Source organism: Pteropus medius, unplaced genomic scaffold (genome assembly GCF_902729225.1).
Source record: "Pteropus medius unplaced genomic scaffold, Ma_sr-lr_union100, whole genome shotgun sequence".
Lineage (NCBI taxonomy): Eukaryota > Metazoa > Chordata > Mammalia > Chiroptera > Pteropodidae > Pteropus > Pteropus medius.
In genome coordinates, this window is record NW_024352780.1 from 962,321 (window position 1) to 977,333 (window position 15,013).

Below are 15,013 nucleotides of genomic sequence, written 5' to 3' on the forward strand. Positions count from 1 at the left end.
TTTACAGTCCTCCCCAAAGTCTGCGTACAGGCGTGCGCGTGCGCATGCGCATGCGCGTGCGCGCGCGTGTGTGGGGGACGGAGAGGCGCCTCTGGAGGGCCCGGGAGTCCTGCTCTCCGGGCGGTGCTTTTGGAGGCGGCGGGGCCTGAGCCTGCGGGGGGACCTGCCTGCCGCGGCCGGAGTGGACGCCCGCCCTGGACCGTGCGCTGCGGGCAGGCGGGGGGGAGTGCGGTGCTGGGGAGGCGGGTGCACGCGTCACGCAGCTGCATCGCGGGTGCGCAGTGCCACCAGAGCTTGGGGCCGGCCTGGCCTGGCACGTCCACGGCACGTCCAAGAGCCGCACGCGAAGGGGCGGAAGTGCATGACGCACCCAGACCCCACCTGGGCCGGGGGCTCAGACCACCCCCCCCAAACTGTAAGCGATGCTGATGCGAAGCGATCTGCTTCGTAAGGATAAATTCTCTATAGAGTGTATCTGATAAATCATTTTCCCCTTGATCTCTAAGAAGAGCACACAGGAGGTCGTGACTGAGCTAAAGTGGTCTTTGTTTCTGAGAAAATGTAGGACAGCTGGCATTCTGTCACCCCTGGTCCACGGGTGCCCACAGCCGACTGCGGCACCCCGCCCTCTCCCCATCTGCTCCCCGAGGCCGTCCCATGGAACCTGCGTCCTGTCTGTGCCTCGTCCGTCATGGCTTAATTGTTCTGATTAGAATGAAGTAATGATCAGATTTTTCCAGGGAGCTTCATTAGGCGGAGGAAAAATTAAATTTGCCAAGGCAAGGAGGAAACGTTTGAATAAAGATTATGACCAGTGATTGAATTTTAGGTCCCCGAATGCTCAGTGTGATTCGATTCTGACACACGCACCAGGTAATGAGGGGGCGAAGGCCTGGCCTTCCACGCAGAAGCCTGCTCGTCCACGGAAATCGCCTGGTGCTGGTGGTCAGCAAGTCCTGGGCGGCAGGTGGCCTCTCACTCCACAGGCAGAGCCTGGCCCCGGCAGCGTGTGGCGATGGGCCCATGCACACCGGAGACCCTACGACGCACCCCACCGAATCCCAAACGCCTCTGAGGAGGGCGAGAGCGTCTCCATGTTGCCTCTGAGGTAACAGAGGTCTCGAGAGCCTGAGAAGCCCAGTGGGAAGAGCGGGACTTGCATCCTGTCCTTGTCTCTACGCGGCCCGGTGGCTCCGGGGCTGTGCACGGGGGCAGAGGACCCGGGGACCCTGCCGGGCACAGTCCGCGCACACCGAGCCCTCAGCGCCGGCTGTCCTCCTCGGCGTCCTCCCGCTGCCTGCCAGCCCGAGGGCGGCCAGGCCGCCCACACACGCCCGGTCTCATGGATATTGACGGCCACTGACCAGCGAAGGCAGCAGTCGGTGGCAGGGAGCCCGCGTCGACATGGCCCTGATCCACGGCTGATGGGGGACACTGCTCGCCGTGGCCTTTCTGAGGCTGGGCTGTCGCTTCCTGCGGCCGAAGTGCGTCCCCGGGGCCCGCATGCTGGCACCCTGGCCACGGCCCTCAGGTGAACCTGCCAGCAAAGAGGGCTTTGCAGAAGCGGCGCCGTCTGGAGCAGGAAGGGTCCCCGTGCCTGAGCCTGTCCTTCCGCGAGGGGCGTTTGGACGCAGACACGGAGGGGGACCACGGGTCCGTGGTGCGTGGACAGAGGCCTGGAGCCCGCCCTTCGCCCCCTCGCAGCCTCAGCCTGGGGAGGGACCCGCCCGTGACACCTTGGACTTCCGGCTTCCAGACTGCGAGGCAAGTCCTACGTGGCCTCTGCCATGGCAGCCAGTACAGACCGAAGCTGCGACGTGCACAGAGACCGTAAGGCAGACAGGGCACCGGCACAGGGACCTCTCGCCTTCGTGTCTCCTGAGGCCTACGGCACAGGGGGGCTTAGCCGGGCCTTCCCGTGACGCTGAAGGGGGCCGATCGAGCCCTGTGGACCCCGACTGACTCCTGAGTTCCCTGGAAGCTTCATCCCGACTACCAGGAAAGCTCTCGTGGGCTTCGCTGTCTGTGTCTCCTCCTTCGCTGACGTCGCCGTCACCCTCACTCTGCTGGACAGCACCGTCCCCGGGCACGGCCAGGGCCCACACCCCGGTGCCCTCATTGCGTCCACAGTCGGAGCTGGAGCTGAGTCTGTCCACGGTCCCAGACCCGAGTCTGCGGGGCGGCCAGGCCCGGGCCCAGGGCAGCGGGTGAGGCAGGTCCCACGACCTCACCGCCACCCAGGACACTCCGCTGGCAGTGAGAGTCACCAGCCCTTGTGACTGGACCTTCCTCGGTCGGCTTTCTCATCGTCTGGCAGGCGACAGGCCCTGGGCCTCCAGCCACCCGAGTCTGTGGGGTCCGGCCCACCGGACTGTGCCCATCTCAGCGCTGACCGCGGCGTGGCCAGTGGTCCTGCTTCCTGCCCACCGCGCACATTTCTGCCTGAACGAGTGCCGCGTCCCTACCTGGTCACCAGCCTGCCTGAGTGTCCTCGTGGTCCGTGCATGCCGGTGACCGGTGCATCAGCAAGTCTGCCAGGGGGTGGGCCGCCCGGCAGAGGCGCCTTCCTTCTGCTCGGAGCTGGCCGATGTCTTCTGTCACCAGAGGCGGGACAGCCGCAGGGACCCATCCGTAGCCCCGGGGGGCCCGGCGACCCCAGCGCTCTGTACTCGCTGGCTGAGCGGAATTCCAATCATAGCATCTCGCCGTGTGGCCTGTTTGCCGGCCACACAGGGCCGGCTGGGGCAGCCCTGCTGACCTCTGAACTTTGACCCTCTAACTGAAACAAGGTGGCATTCCAGGGCCACCAGAGAGTGACTCTGAACCTCCTCACGTCCCAGGTCCCCTGACGGTGATGAAGGGCGTGCCTCGTCCACTGCCCTGGTTTAAAGGCGGAGGAGGGGGAGGGTCTGTTCACCGGCGGGAGGGCCGGGTGACCAGGTCCCCTTTCTCCCGCACCGGAGGCTGTGTCTGTGTGGGTTCACTGTGCGGACTCAGTCGGCGGGGACAGGCCGGGAGAGACGTGGGGTAGGTAGGCCACAGACGACACCCAGCCCTCTGCCGCCTTCACACAGGACTTGCAAGGAGCTTTGGTTTCCTGCTTTGTGGCAGAAGTGTCTCTGCTCCCCCCGCCGTCAGGCCGAGTGACGGTGCTGTCCCCAGGCCCCTGGTCTGGGGACGTTCAGTCTGGGAGAAGTCTCCACCGCACAGATCCACGTTTATGTTTGAAGCGTCCACGCTGCCACCGTGAGAACCAGCGTTCGCGTCTGGGGGGAGCGTGAGGTTGTGCTCTGAGTCTGAGACGGACCAAGGCCATCGAAAAGCAGGACACACGTCAAACCTACAGAGAACAGCGACACGGCCGTGCGTGCACCGCCAACGTTCTGCCGTGTTTGTGGCAGTTTCACTAAGAAATAAGGCCCAGAGAGGCCGCGGAGGGCCCAGCGCCCGCCCGCCCTCGGACTGCTGCCTGCCTTTCCAGGACCAGTGCCGCACGGCACACGGTCCACAGACGGCCCACAGTCGGAGACGCGGAGTGACGCGTTTTTACATAACCGCCTCCTTCTGGAACGAACTTTTTCACTCGACATTTTATTTTTGCGATTTAATGACACAGCAGATGCCACGGAATGTGCTTGATTTCACCGGTGGGCAGTGTCTCACTCGCGTGTGCCGTGCCCTCGGGTCACGATGGTGCACACTCACGTGGTCTGAGACCACCCCGCTCCCCAGCCAGCCAGGCCACCCCATCGCTCCGCCTTGCACATCCAACCATGAAAAATGGCCGAGTGAGGAGCAGCCAGGGCGTTGCAGTCTGGGCACAGCCCAGGGGACCGTCCGCCAGCTCCCGAGTGCCGGCTCTCGCAGGCGCACGCGGCCGCCCTTCTCCGACGCAGCTCGGGCCAGGTGCTGCCCGCCCGCACCCAGCGCTGCCCTGCCTGCCCAGGACGTGCCCACGGTGGGACGGTGACACGGGGCGGCCACCCTCTCTGTGCGAGGCAGCGGGGGGGTCTCCAGGTTGGGGCAGGTTTTGTGTGGACGTCAGTCTGCATTTCCCGGGATGGACAATCAAGAGGGTCGTTTCTGGGTCATATGTTGTCATGTCTCATTTCATAAGAAATCCTGGCTACTCTCCAGAGGCCACGCCGTAGACCTGCCCCCCGCACGTGTGGGGGGATCTCTCTGCACCCCGCCCCCCGTTTTGATGTTGCTCTCTCTGTTTTCGCCGTTCCCGTGGGTCTGTGGTGGCATCTCGCGGTGGTCTGACTCTGCGCTGCCCTCGTGGCCGGCGACGTCTGTGTCCTTGATGCGTTTATTGCCATCGGCACATTCTCTTTGGTAAAATGTCTCTTGAATCTTGGCCCGTTTCCTAACTTCATGAGCTGTGCGCGCGGCATTGCGCCGAGAGCTTCGCACCCTCTCGGCACCGGCACCGGCACCGGCACCAGCCCTCTGCCGAGCGTGCGGGTCATGAGGATTTCTACCCCGCCCCCCCGTCTTCGCATGGGGTTTGCCGAGCAAACATCTTAAATTCGATGAGGTCTAGTTAATCGTTTTTTTCTGTTATGGCTCATGTTGATTTTTTTCTTCAGTTTTTCTTTTTTCGAGGATGTTAACATTTTAGATTTTACGTTTACGTCCGTGATCCATTTTGAGTGAACTTCTGTAGACGTAAGGTGTAGGTTAAAATTCTTCCCCCTTCCTTCTGCTTCTGCACGTCCGATCATGCCGGCGCCATCGCGGCAAACATCACTCTCCGCCGCCGGGAAGCTTTCGTCAGGCGCGGCCGGGACTCTGCTCGGTCCCATGATGTCCGTGGGTCCCCCAGCCACTACGGCACTGTCCTGATCACTGTCGCTACGTGGCACGGCCGTGCCCACACAGGTCTCTGCCCTCTGCGCTCTGATGCAGCATCTGCGAGATTTACAGATTTCGTCAGCCAGAGACTTTGAGGAAAACGCTGGCCCTCCACAGGGCCCTGGCGTCACTCTCTTAAAGGTCGGCTCACATTCCTGAACGCTGACGATCGGCTTTCCTTGCTCCTGGCCCGACAGCAGGGCCAGGAAGACACTAAGCGCAGGCAGTAGCTTCTGGGAGCAGAGGCTGAGGGGGCGGCCTGGGCGCGTGCCGAGCTCTGGGACGGGGAATCGCAGGCCGACCGCGCAGGAAGCTCCCCTAGGGACTCTCCTCTCCGAGGCCAAAGGCTAGTGCTTGGCGCTACTCAACCAGTTCCCTTATATTTACAAAACCGAATAGTGAGAGGCATCAGGGAGGTCAGCCTGGCCGGCGTCCTCCGCCACAGGGAGGTCACGCCTTCGTTATGCAGGCGCTTGCCCACCGAAGGCGTGCCCACGCCGGGCAGTGGGCGGTGGCACTGTTGGGGCTGCCACACCCACGGGTGCTGGCTGGGATTTGGATCCCTTCTCTCCCACCCCAGACGAGCCAGCGGGAAGCCAGTTAGGGAGCGGGGTCTAACAGGGAAGCTCCTGGATCTGCTCCTCCCCTCCCCGGCCCACTAGAGCCGCTTGATTGCCAAGCCCCTCGGTGTCATGTTACAGGACCAGTTATTTAGGACAAACCTGCAGACTGTCCCCTCCAAGCCAATCTGTGATGACCTCTCATGTTTTTAAGGCTTGGCTGTGTCTCTGGGGCCCTGACCTGAGCTGCCCCTCGGGCTCCTGGCCTCAGCGGCCTCCTGTGTCACCACCAGTGGAGTCCGTCTCCTAGGGAGGCCCTGTCAGGACGGACACCCGGTGGCTCACGGGGACATCAACACTGTTCCCACTTAAAGCTGCTCTTTAAGTCAGCAAAACAGAATTCGTTTTCAAAGTCAAAGAACTCAGACGATCCGCTGGCTTTACGGTTTGTATGATCACCGACGTGGACCAGCATGCGCCACGCTCCCCCGGGGGCCTCTGTAACGGAGGCCGAGACAGTGAAAAACGGTGAGTCGGACGCTTTTGTCAGTTTGGTGGAATTAAATTTCTCAAAAAGATGGAATTAATTTAAAAAACTATATAACCCTTGTCTTCACATATCGACAGTCGTTTAAATGTGATTATGATGGGTTGGATTGTGTTTCCCCAAAGACACAGAAGTGCGAGCCCCTAGACCTGTGGACGTGACCTTATTTGGCACATGATCAAACTGAGATGAGGTCACGAGGGGGCCCTGACCTGAGGTGACCGAGTCCTTACAAAAAAGGAAAATACCGGACAGACGCAAACACAGGGACGCGTCACGGGAAGCTCGACACTGTGCTGCCACGGGCCTGGGGACGTGACACGTGGGCGCGGCCTGCGCCAGCCCCCCCATCCAGGGGAGCACCGCCCTGTGACGCCACCATCCAGCTGGGGCCGCCGCCGCTGCTTCTGCCCGAGGCGCTGTCACGGCAGCCCCAGCGCCACCGGGACGTCATTCCACTCGTTATTTGGGACATGATTACGGTTCGTCAGGCTCTGAGCTGGAACAGAACCTTCTCCAGCAGCCGCTGGCTGACGGCGCGGTCACGTCTTCGAGAATTCAGCCTTCTCGGCCCCTCCACGTCCTCGTCCTCACGGCAGGTAGGGCAGCAGTCCCGCGTCCCGCCCACGGCGGCCTGAGGGCCAGCCCGGCGCACGGCCACGTGGAAGGGGGTGGAGCCGCGTCTGCCGGCAAGGTGGGGCAAGGTGGCTCAGAGCCGGGGGACCGTGCCTGCTCGTGAAGTTGCCACGGGCAGCCCGCGAGGGCAGCGAGACTCATCTGGAGGGCCGGACGCATCGACGTGTTTGTCTGGTTATTGTGGCCTCTGGCATATTTTGTAAATCATATCTAAACAGTTCTATTAGCTTTTTAAATTTAATTAGCTTTCCTAGTGATGTCCATCAGGGGAAAAATTCCAGGATATTCTCGGACACATGAAATGGCTCAAAAAAACAGGAGCCAGCAAAACGAATGGCACCCGCACGCACGACCGTCGCTTTGCCATCGTTCTGCTTGACACGAGAGCTCGTTTCTAGACGCTTTTCGTCGGAAATGATTTCGGACTTACGAGAGCTGCGGAAGAATTCGGCGAGAGCCGCGCACCCTCCGTCAGACCCTGCGGACCCCGCTCGCCCGCCATCTGGCCCCTGTCCACGCGCGCACTGCCCCGGGGCTTCTGTCAAGACTCCGCTGCTGTCGACTGACTGCGGCCTGCACAGCACTGAGGGGGGCGGGAGGGAGTGACACGGAGCTCGGCGGGCCAGGGGCTGGGCCGGGGCTGGGCGCTCGCCTTCCTGGATGTCCCTGCCTGACTCAATCGCGCTCATAAAAGCGAGTCGAGAGGGCACTGTGGGGGACGGTGCTGGCATCTCCAGGGCGCACGGGCGACCTCGGTGGTCTGGCCACCCCTGCCAGCCGGGCATGGATAATTTGGGAGGGAGCTGCCCAGGGGACAGTCCTTGTGCTCAGTGAGAAGCGCCCACTGCAGAGCTCTCCCGGGCGAGCGGGCAGCTGGGGAGGACAGCCAAGGGGCCCGGCGGGAGAGGACGGGCTGGCGGCCCACGGCATTTCACAGCCGTGAGTCACCCGTAAAACACAAAGGACGATGTAACTTGTAGGTGGTTATGGGTCGCTCCCGGCAACTAGTCCTTCCAGTTTCTAAAGATACAAATCTTTATTATTAATCGTTAAGATGGAGAACACTGCCTCGGACTTAGGAAATTCCCGCAGACCTTTCCCTCAGATGCCAGCACACAAAAGAGGCTCTGTCCCCAAGGCCGCCTGCTCCCATGCCAGTGCGTCCCCGCTCTGCCCCGGGAACGCAGCGACACCCACTGCGGAGACCAGGACCCTGCGGCCGGGACACACCGGTGACCGCGCAGAGCGGCCGGCCTGCCGAACAAAACCAGGTTAGAGGTTCGCTGCCACTGAGAACTGCCCACACCTAACCAAGAGGATGTCGGAGGGGCACAGGCACGGCCGGCTGGGCCAGCTGCCCGGGACACGGGTCTCAGTGCCACGGGCTGTGACCCACGAGGGCTCCCAGTGGCCCATGCTGCATGCCCGCAGCACCGCCGGCCACGCTGCACGCTCAAGCTGCAGCCCCCTCGAGCTGGGGTGTCATCGGGCACCTGAGTGGGATCAGGTGCCCGGGAGGGGTGAGAATAAGGTGCTGTGGGGCTTTGACCTGGCCGTCTCTCCTTGTCCTTCACCCGGGGGCAGTGGTTCGGATATGGTATCTTTAGACACAGCACTGGCTTGAGCTATATTCCTATTTTTAAAAAACTTCATCAATTCCTTTTTTATCATGAATATGGTTTAAAAATCAGCAATGGATATTGCATTGCATCAAACGCAGTCGTGGAGAACGTCAAATGCTAGTCTCCATTTCTGATAAAGGTTATTTAGTATTTCTAATACTTACACATTTGTGTTCCTGATTAAAACTCATGATCATAGGGTCCACCCTGCGTCCTGGGGCCGCACGCTTGGCTGTTCTCTTCCCGCCTGTCTGCACCTCAGGAAACTTCCTTCGAGTTGCTGCCCCTCCTCATTTCTGCTTTGTGTAGTTACTGGGCTCGCTTTCCCCACTACGCTTAGCTACGTGCTAACTCATAATTTATCTCTATACGGCTTGTTAAAGGAGTTGTTTCTTGGGTTGATTCGTTTTTGCTGTTTTTTATTAAATGAGGCTTCCGCCTTTGCAAATCCCTTCTTTCTGCTTTCTTCGTTTGTGTGGCGTGTGCGTGTACATGTGTGTGTCTGTGCGTGTGCATGTGTGGATAAGCATGTGTGCATGCACGTGCACCGTGCGTATGTGCGTGTGCATGTGTGCGCGTCTGCGTGTGTGCATGCTTTCATAGTAATGCGTCTCGTGTGTGTGCTTACATGTGTGTCGTCTGCGTGTGATGCTGATACTTGCATGTGTGTCGTCTGCGTGTGTGCGTGCATGTGTATGCGTCTTTCGTGCGTCGCGTGCATGTGTAAATCTAGATGAAGTGCGTGCATATATGATAACGTCTGCGTGTGTGTGGAAATGGAGTACCAAATTGGCCAATGCGTGTGTGTGAATGCGTGTGCCGCGTCTGGCATTATTAACTGTGTGTGCGTCTGCGTGCATGTGCATGTGCATGTGTCGCGTCTACGTAATGTCTTTGATGCATGTGTGCGTCTGCGTGCATGTGCATGTATGTGCCTCTCGCGTGTGTCGTCGTGCATGTGTGCATCTGCGTGCGTGTGCTCCGATGGCCCCACCCTCACTGTGCTCGGCCGCCATCCTGGGGATCCCGGCCACGGGCCAGACCTTCCTGAGTGTCTGGGAGGCTGGGATTTCCGTCTGTGCCCCTCGGTCCCCTCGCTGGTCCCACTTGTAACCACGAGGGAGAGGACACAGAGACATTGCTGCCACCATCCATCTCGAGCTGAAGTCACACTGCACATTTTCATCATTAAGCCGTTCGGGTCCGGCCAGAGGCCACCTCGGCACCTGTGTCACCCACCCTTACGAAACACACGAGTGGGGCTGTGACTTGGACCAGGGACTGTGTCAAACCTCCTGTAGGACTTAAAAGATAAAGTTGACAAATACATTTTCATTCACTTACCCCAGTAGCTGGGTCAGCAGAAGCCCTCGCCGAGGGCTGGTCTTCCGGCCTGGCTCCTAGGGGGGCCCCAGGCCGCTGTTCTGGACGAGGCGACCGCGGGCTGTCGGAGCAGCCAGTGACCTTGAGCAGCAGCTCATCCAGCAGACACGCAAACTCGTCCAGGCAGGGGTGCTGCGGGAGGGGCTCAGGTCAGGAAATGCTCGCGGGGCCCGAAGCATCTCGCGGCCCCGGCTTTACGTGGCCTGTGCTCTGTCGGCGAGCTCGCTGGGCCTGGGAGAGGGGACCGGGGTGCCGGGTCTGGACCCCCCATCTCAGTTCCCTCCTTCGTGACGTCACAGGCAGGTGTGCCCATGCCACACACAGGCCTGTTCCTCAGTGCCAGGGTTCAGAGTGCCTGCCTATATGAAGGGCTGTTCGAAGGACTTGAAGGCCACGTGCGTGGAAAAGTGCCTGACGAACAGTAACGTGCTGTAAAACACACAGCATCATGGCTGCACCCGGCTGGCCTCAGAACGCCTGGGCGCTGCCCAGTGTCGGCTGAGGACCCAGCTGGGCGTCAGGGTGCAACTTGTCCGCACTCAGGTCGGGGTGCCTATACTCAAATACCCGACTAAAGGGACAGAGGGGGGCGTGTGCACGAGTGTGTGCTGGGGAGAGCCACGAAGCCCACCCCACAGGGTCACTCTAAAGCATAGGGAGTTAATGGAGGAGAATGTGCTTGTAAGCTGTAACGTGCTTCAGGACAACCTGTGTCTCTGCAATGACATGCGGCACAAAATCACCATCGTGCTTTATCAGTGAGAGCGGGAATCCGCAGCGAAGCCGCCAGCCCCGGGCCCCTGGACTTACGTGGCCCTCACGTGCCTCGGTCCCCTCCTGCCCCGGCCGCGTGCAGGCCGTCCCCCACACGCAGGCAGCCGCGTCTCTAAGTTGCACAAGAGACTGGCTTTGGAAAGGTTTTCTTTTTCGGGCAAAAGTCATGAAGGAACCTCTCAGCTGAGAAGAGACAATAAAAACAAATTTCATGTAATTAAGCGGAAAAAAATAGCCTTTTCAATTTGTTCGACTACAACGTGGAGACGACACGCGACGATGCTCTGCTTCCTTCCGGAAAGACAATCGTTGCTTAGCAAGACAATCAGCCGACGCTCACGAACTGAGCCCAACTGCAGCGAGCTGAACCCCGCGCTGGGCGTTAACGCTGCTCCAGAGATGCTGTCAACGCTTACAGCCCAGGACCGGGGCTGCGGGGCCGGGCCGTGCTCCCGGAGGCGCTGCAGCTCACCGGGCCCCGGCGAGCCCCGCCAGGTGGCGCGGGAGCCCTGCTGCGGCCGTGTGCGTGCTCGTCCCGGGGGACGGGAAGGGCACAGACGGGGCACCCCGCTCCGTCATGTGCGTCGCGCGGACGAGCCAACGGCCGCCTGTGCCCAGTGGTCCCAGGCTGTTCCTTCTTCCGCTGCGGGCTGCGACCTGCTCGCTCGAAAGCCCGCGGCACTGAATTTCTACGCGCTCGAGTGTTTGAAAAACAGCCCGAACAAGCAACGTTTTAGCCGTTTAGCACCTGCTTTGCATGCCCCGCAGAACCTTGCCAGGTAGCTGTCACTCACTGGTGATCGGGGCCCCTGGACGTGGCTGCCCCCGAGAGCGCTCTCATCCAGACTTCCTGCGTGCTGCCGGGCGGCACCCCCACACACGTGAGGCCCCGCGCAACCCTCCCCCAGGCCCCCTCCCCCTCCCCCCTCCCTGTGGTGGCCCCGCCGGGCAGCCCTGGACAGGCTGGTGTGAGGGGCGTCTCCCACATGCTAACCCGTCAAGGATCGCCCACACACAGCTTCGTAAGTGGGTAAAAGCTCTGCAGCTGGCGGGGAGCCAGGGACAGCATCTCGGTGACACCACACTTAACGCTGTCTTCTGAGAGTGCCAAGGACTGATGCCCGCCGGGCCACAGGGTGGGGAGACTTGGAGGGGGGCAGTGAGGGGGAGGGAGCAGCTCGTGCAGGGCCCCGTGCGCCGTCAGCGCTCAGGGGCACTGTGCCCAGTTGGGCATGGAGCACGGTCTCCAACCCTGAATCTTCAACAGGAACACCTGGAGGGGTTCCTGACCATTGGGCTGCTGGGCCCCATCCCCGAAAAAGGGTGCGGTAAACCTGGGTGGGACCTGGGGAGGAGCTGGCTGAGAGCCTGCAGACCAGGGTGGCAGAGCAGGGGACAGCTGAGGCGGGGCAGGTGGCCAGATAAAATATAGGATGCCCTCATATTTTAATTTCAGGTAAACAACAGAAAATGGTTAAGTACAGGTACTTAAACAGCGATATACCAACTCCAAGGGATTATTCATCATCTGCTGAAATTTGACTATTGACCGGATATCTGTAATTTATTTGTGAATCTGTCACACTAAGTGAGGGCGGTGGGGGAAGGTCGGGGGAGCCTCTTCCTCCACTGAAGGAGTTTAAGCCAGTGGCTGTGTGCGTGTGTGCACCTGTGCGTGTGTGTGCAGTGTGCACGTGCATATGTGCAGAGTGAGTGTGTGTGCACCTGTGCGCGTGTGCACACACTCGCAGTGTGCAAGCACAAACATGTGCCTTATCACGCGCACATGTGCAGCGTGCAGTGCATGCGCGAGGTGTGCACATGCTTGTGTGCAGTGTGCATGTGCGCGTGTGCACACATGTGCATCTGTGTGCATCTGTAGACCTGTACCGTGTGCATATGTGTGCAGGGTCTGTGCATGTGTGCGCACATGCATCTGTGTGTACATGTGTGTGCAGGCGCGTGTGTACATGTGTGTGCTGTGACTAGATTTGCCAGTAGCAGATCAGTAGGAGGGAGGTGCACAGGGAGCCCTATTCCTAACTCAGCCCTGAACTCAGAGAACACGTCCCATGACGCTGGCTGATGGCGTGACGCTGTAAGATGGAAAAACTTGGAAAATAAGGTGAGGGACGGCCTGCAAGGCCGCAGCGAGAGATGGCAGGAAGGGCCGTGGCTCAGTGCTGCCCGGGCTGGGGGGCTCCCTGGAGGAGGCGGCACCCTGGACCGGTCGGTAGTCCTGCCAGAACTGTTAGGCCGACTGCTGAGCCCCTGCCTGGAGCAGGAGAGAAGGGCCTCAGGGAGTGGCGGCCACGAGGTCCGGCCTGCAGGCGGGGTGTACACCTACCATCCCAGACCACAGTGCGCTCACGCCCGCAAGGAGGGTCACGCAGAGCAGAGCCGCAGTCCGCCCGCCAGCCTCGGACGGGCCGGGAAGCGCGCCTCCGTGGCCGCCGCCTGGCAAACGCGGCAGCAGCCGGGAGAAGGCGTCTGCGAAGGTGCCAGAGGCCGGGGCCGGGCTGCAGAGCAGGAGGCTTCGCAGGTGGGCGTGGGCGGCCAGCAGAAGGGTGCCTGCCAGCTGCAGGGAGAAAACCGAAACCGCCACAGGTGACTTTCTGGGCGCTGGGTCACGGGGCCCCAGACTCACGCGCGGGCTTCTAAATGCTTTAAAACAACAAAGGGTTTGGAGAAGCACTTTTTGAATTGTTGATCACATCATCGGGGTGTGAGAACTCAGCCCCCGAAGGCCTGTCTGTCTGGAGCACTCTGCCCCGCCCTGCCCCAGGGCCCCGCATCGGCTCTGCCCTCCCACCGCCAGCGCCGGCAGCCCCTGCTCCCTGCTCCCTGCAGCCCGAGCTGCTGGAGGCCACACTTGCTTCATGGCCCCCGTGGTCTTTGCTCCCGGAACCTGGCAAGGCCTCAGTAAAACACACCACTCGAGAAAGAACAGGAAAGGCCAAATGTGGGGTAGGTTTAGCCGAGGTAATGGCCTAGGCACTGCGGGGCATCACAGGCCCAAGACACACACGCGTCACTCCCTCATGCACACAGCCTGGGCGCCGACAAGCACGGCGGACCATCGGCCAGTTGTCACAGGTCCACATGGGTCTGCATGTTCACCAGCCACCGCTGGGCCCTCCTGAGCCATAGCACAGCCATCTCTCCGTCCCACAGGGCCACCAGCCTCCATTCCCGCTCCTAGCCCTGGCCCTGCACCAAGACCCCTGGCGGGTCCACTGGAACCGCCTGGTACCCCCCGCTCCCCAGGTGGCGTAGCAGGCCATCAGCAGGAGCAGGGCTGGAAAAGTAGCATGAGTCCCGCATCCCCAGTCTCTATCCATCAAACCGCTGGCTCCCTATCCCCTGACCCTGTGCGTCCCTAACTTCTGAGCGGTGGGAATTCTACTACTTAGTGTGGACACGATGCAGTTATATCCGTCTGGGCCTCTGTGGGATGCAGCGGCCGGGAAGAGCTCAGCCCCCAAGGGGCACGGCCCAGGGCCACCCTCATCTCTGGATTCAGACCCCGTTCTTCCCTTTGCAAAAGAGCCAGGCACCATCTTGGTCTGACCATGAAGTGGGTGGACCCAAGAGGCCACGACCTTCCTGGCACTTAGAAAAAGCTCGGCAGTGGCACAGACCATTTGCGTCCACGCAGTGGCGGCAGCAGGCCTGGGTGGGCACGGCGCACGCCACGCTGTAGCGACTGACCCCTGCTGGCATCGGGGCCCAACGCGCCCATGACAGCCCAGAGGACTGGGGTCCCAGACAGCGCCCCCCGCTGAGAAAGGCCCACTGACGCGGAAGCCAACACCCTGGCTCTGCCTGTTCACCGCGATGAGGACACAGCCTCACCCCGGAAGCCAAGATGCCGGGCAGTGCGTGACGCGTCACGAAGGAGCAGGGAGCCACCGCGGCCCGCGTGCCAAGAAGGTGAGCGCACTTCAGGGTCAGCAGCACGGACAGGGCTCCCTGGAGCCGCCGCGTCCCCTGCGACAGAAGAGCACAGCGGTCAGGGGCCACGCCGGTCACAGGTGTTCCCGCCTGTGCCCCGCACGGCAGGTGTGTGGCGGGCCCCCAGGGCACGGTGTCTGAGCGCCGGCAGTGCCACATGCCCGCAGAGGGGAATGAGGCGGAGCTTGGCTGCCTCCCTGCCGGGGACCCCTGCCCGGCCTCCCCATGCAGCGCCTCCAACAGAGCTCACCCCTGTGGGGCCGTTCTGAGGTGAGGGGCACGAGAGAAAGAGGTGCAGGACTTGGAGCCTGACCACCTCTGTCCCACGAGCTCTTCCTTCGGCCGCATCTCAGAGCGTGGCCCCTGTTTATGTCACCGGGACGCCACCGTACCTGATTCCATGATGCCACATGACTGAGGTCCACAAACTCCTGGAAAAACCCTTTGTGGAACTGGTTGGTCACCTCCCCAGCAAGAGTGGCCAAGTGGCTGGAGGCTGCGCAGCAGGCGAGGCCCATTCCAGTGATGGACAGCTGCAAGGCGCAGGCAGGGGGCCGTCAGACAGCGGCGGGCCCGCCGAGACCCGCGGGGCCGGGGTGCGAGCGCTCGTGACCATGGCCATCGCCACGGCCGCGGCCTTGGCAGGCTGTGAGAACGGCTGCAGAGAGGGACTCTGCCAA

General features: G+C 61.4%; 1 protein-coding gene across 1 annotated transcript in view; it reads right to left on the reverse strand.

Moving 5' to 3' along the window:
* Window positions 1-15,013, reverse strand: part of PKD1L1 (polycystin 1 like 1, transient receptor potential channel interacting) — a 76,559-nt gene that overhangs the window by 7,124 nt on the left and 54,422 nt on the right. Inside the window, 6 exon segments of the mRNA XM_039847124.1 lie at window positions 9,567-9,737; window positions 10,416-10,615; window positions 11,670-11,724; window positions 12,694-12,957; window positions 14,235-14,369; window positions 14,726-14,891. Coding sequence (XP_039703058.1) covers window positions 9,567-9,737; window positions 10,416-10,615; window positions 11,670-11,724; window positions 12,694-12,957; window positions 14,235-14,369; window positions 14,726-14,891 — 991 coding nt within the window.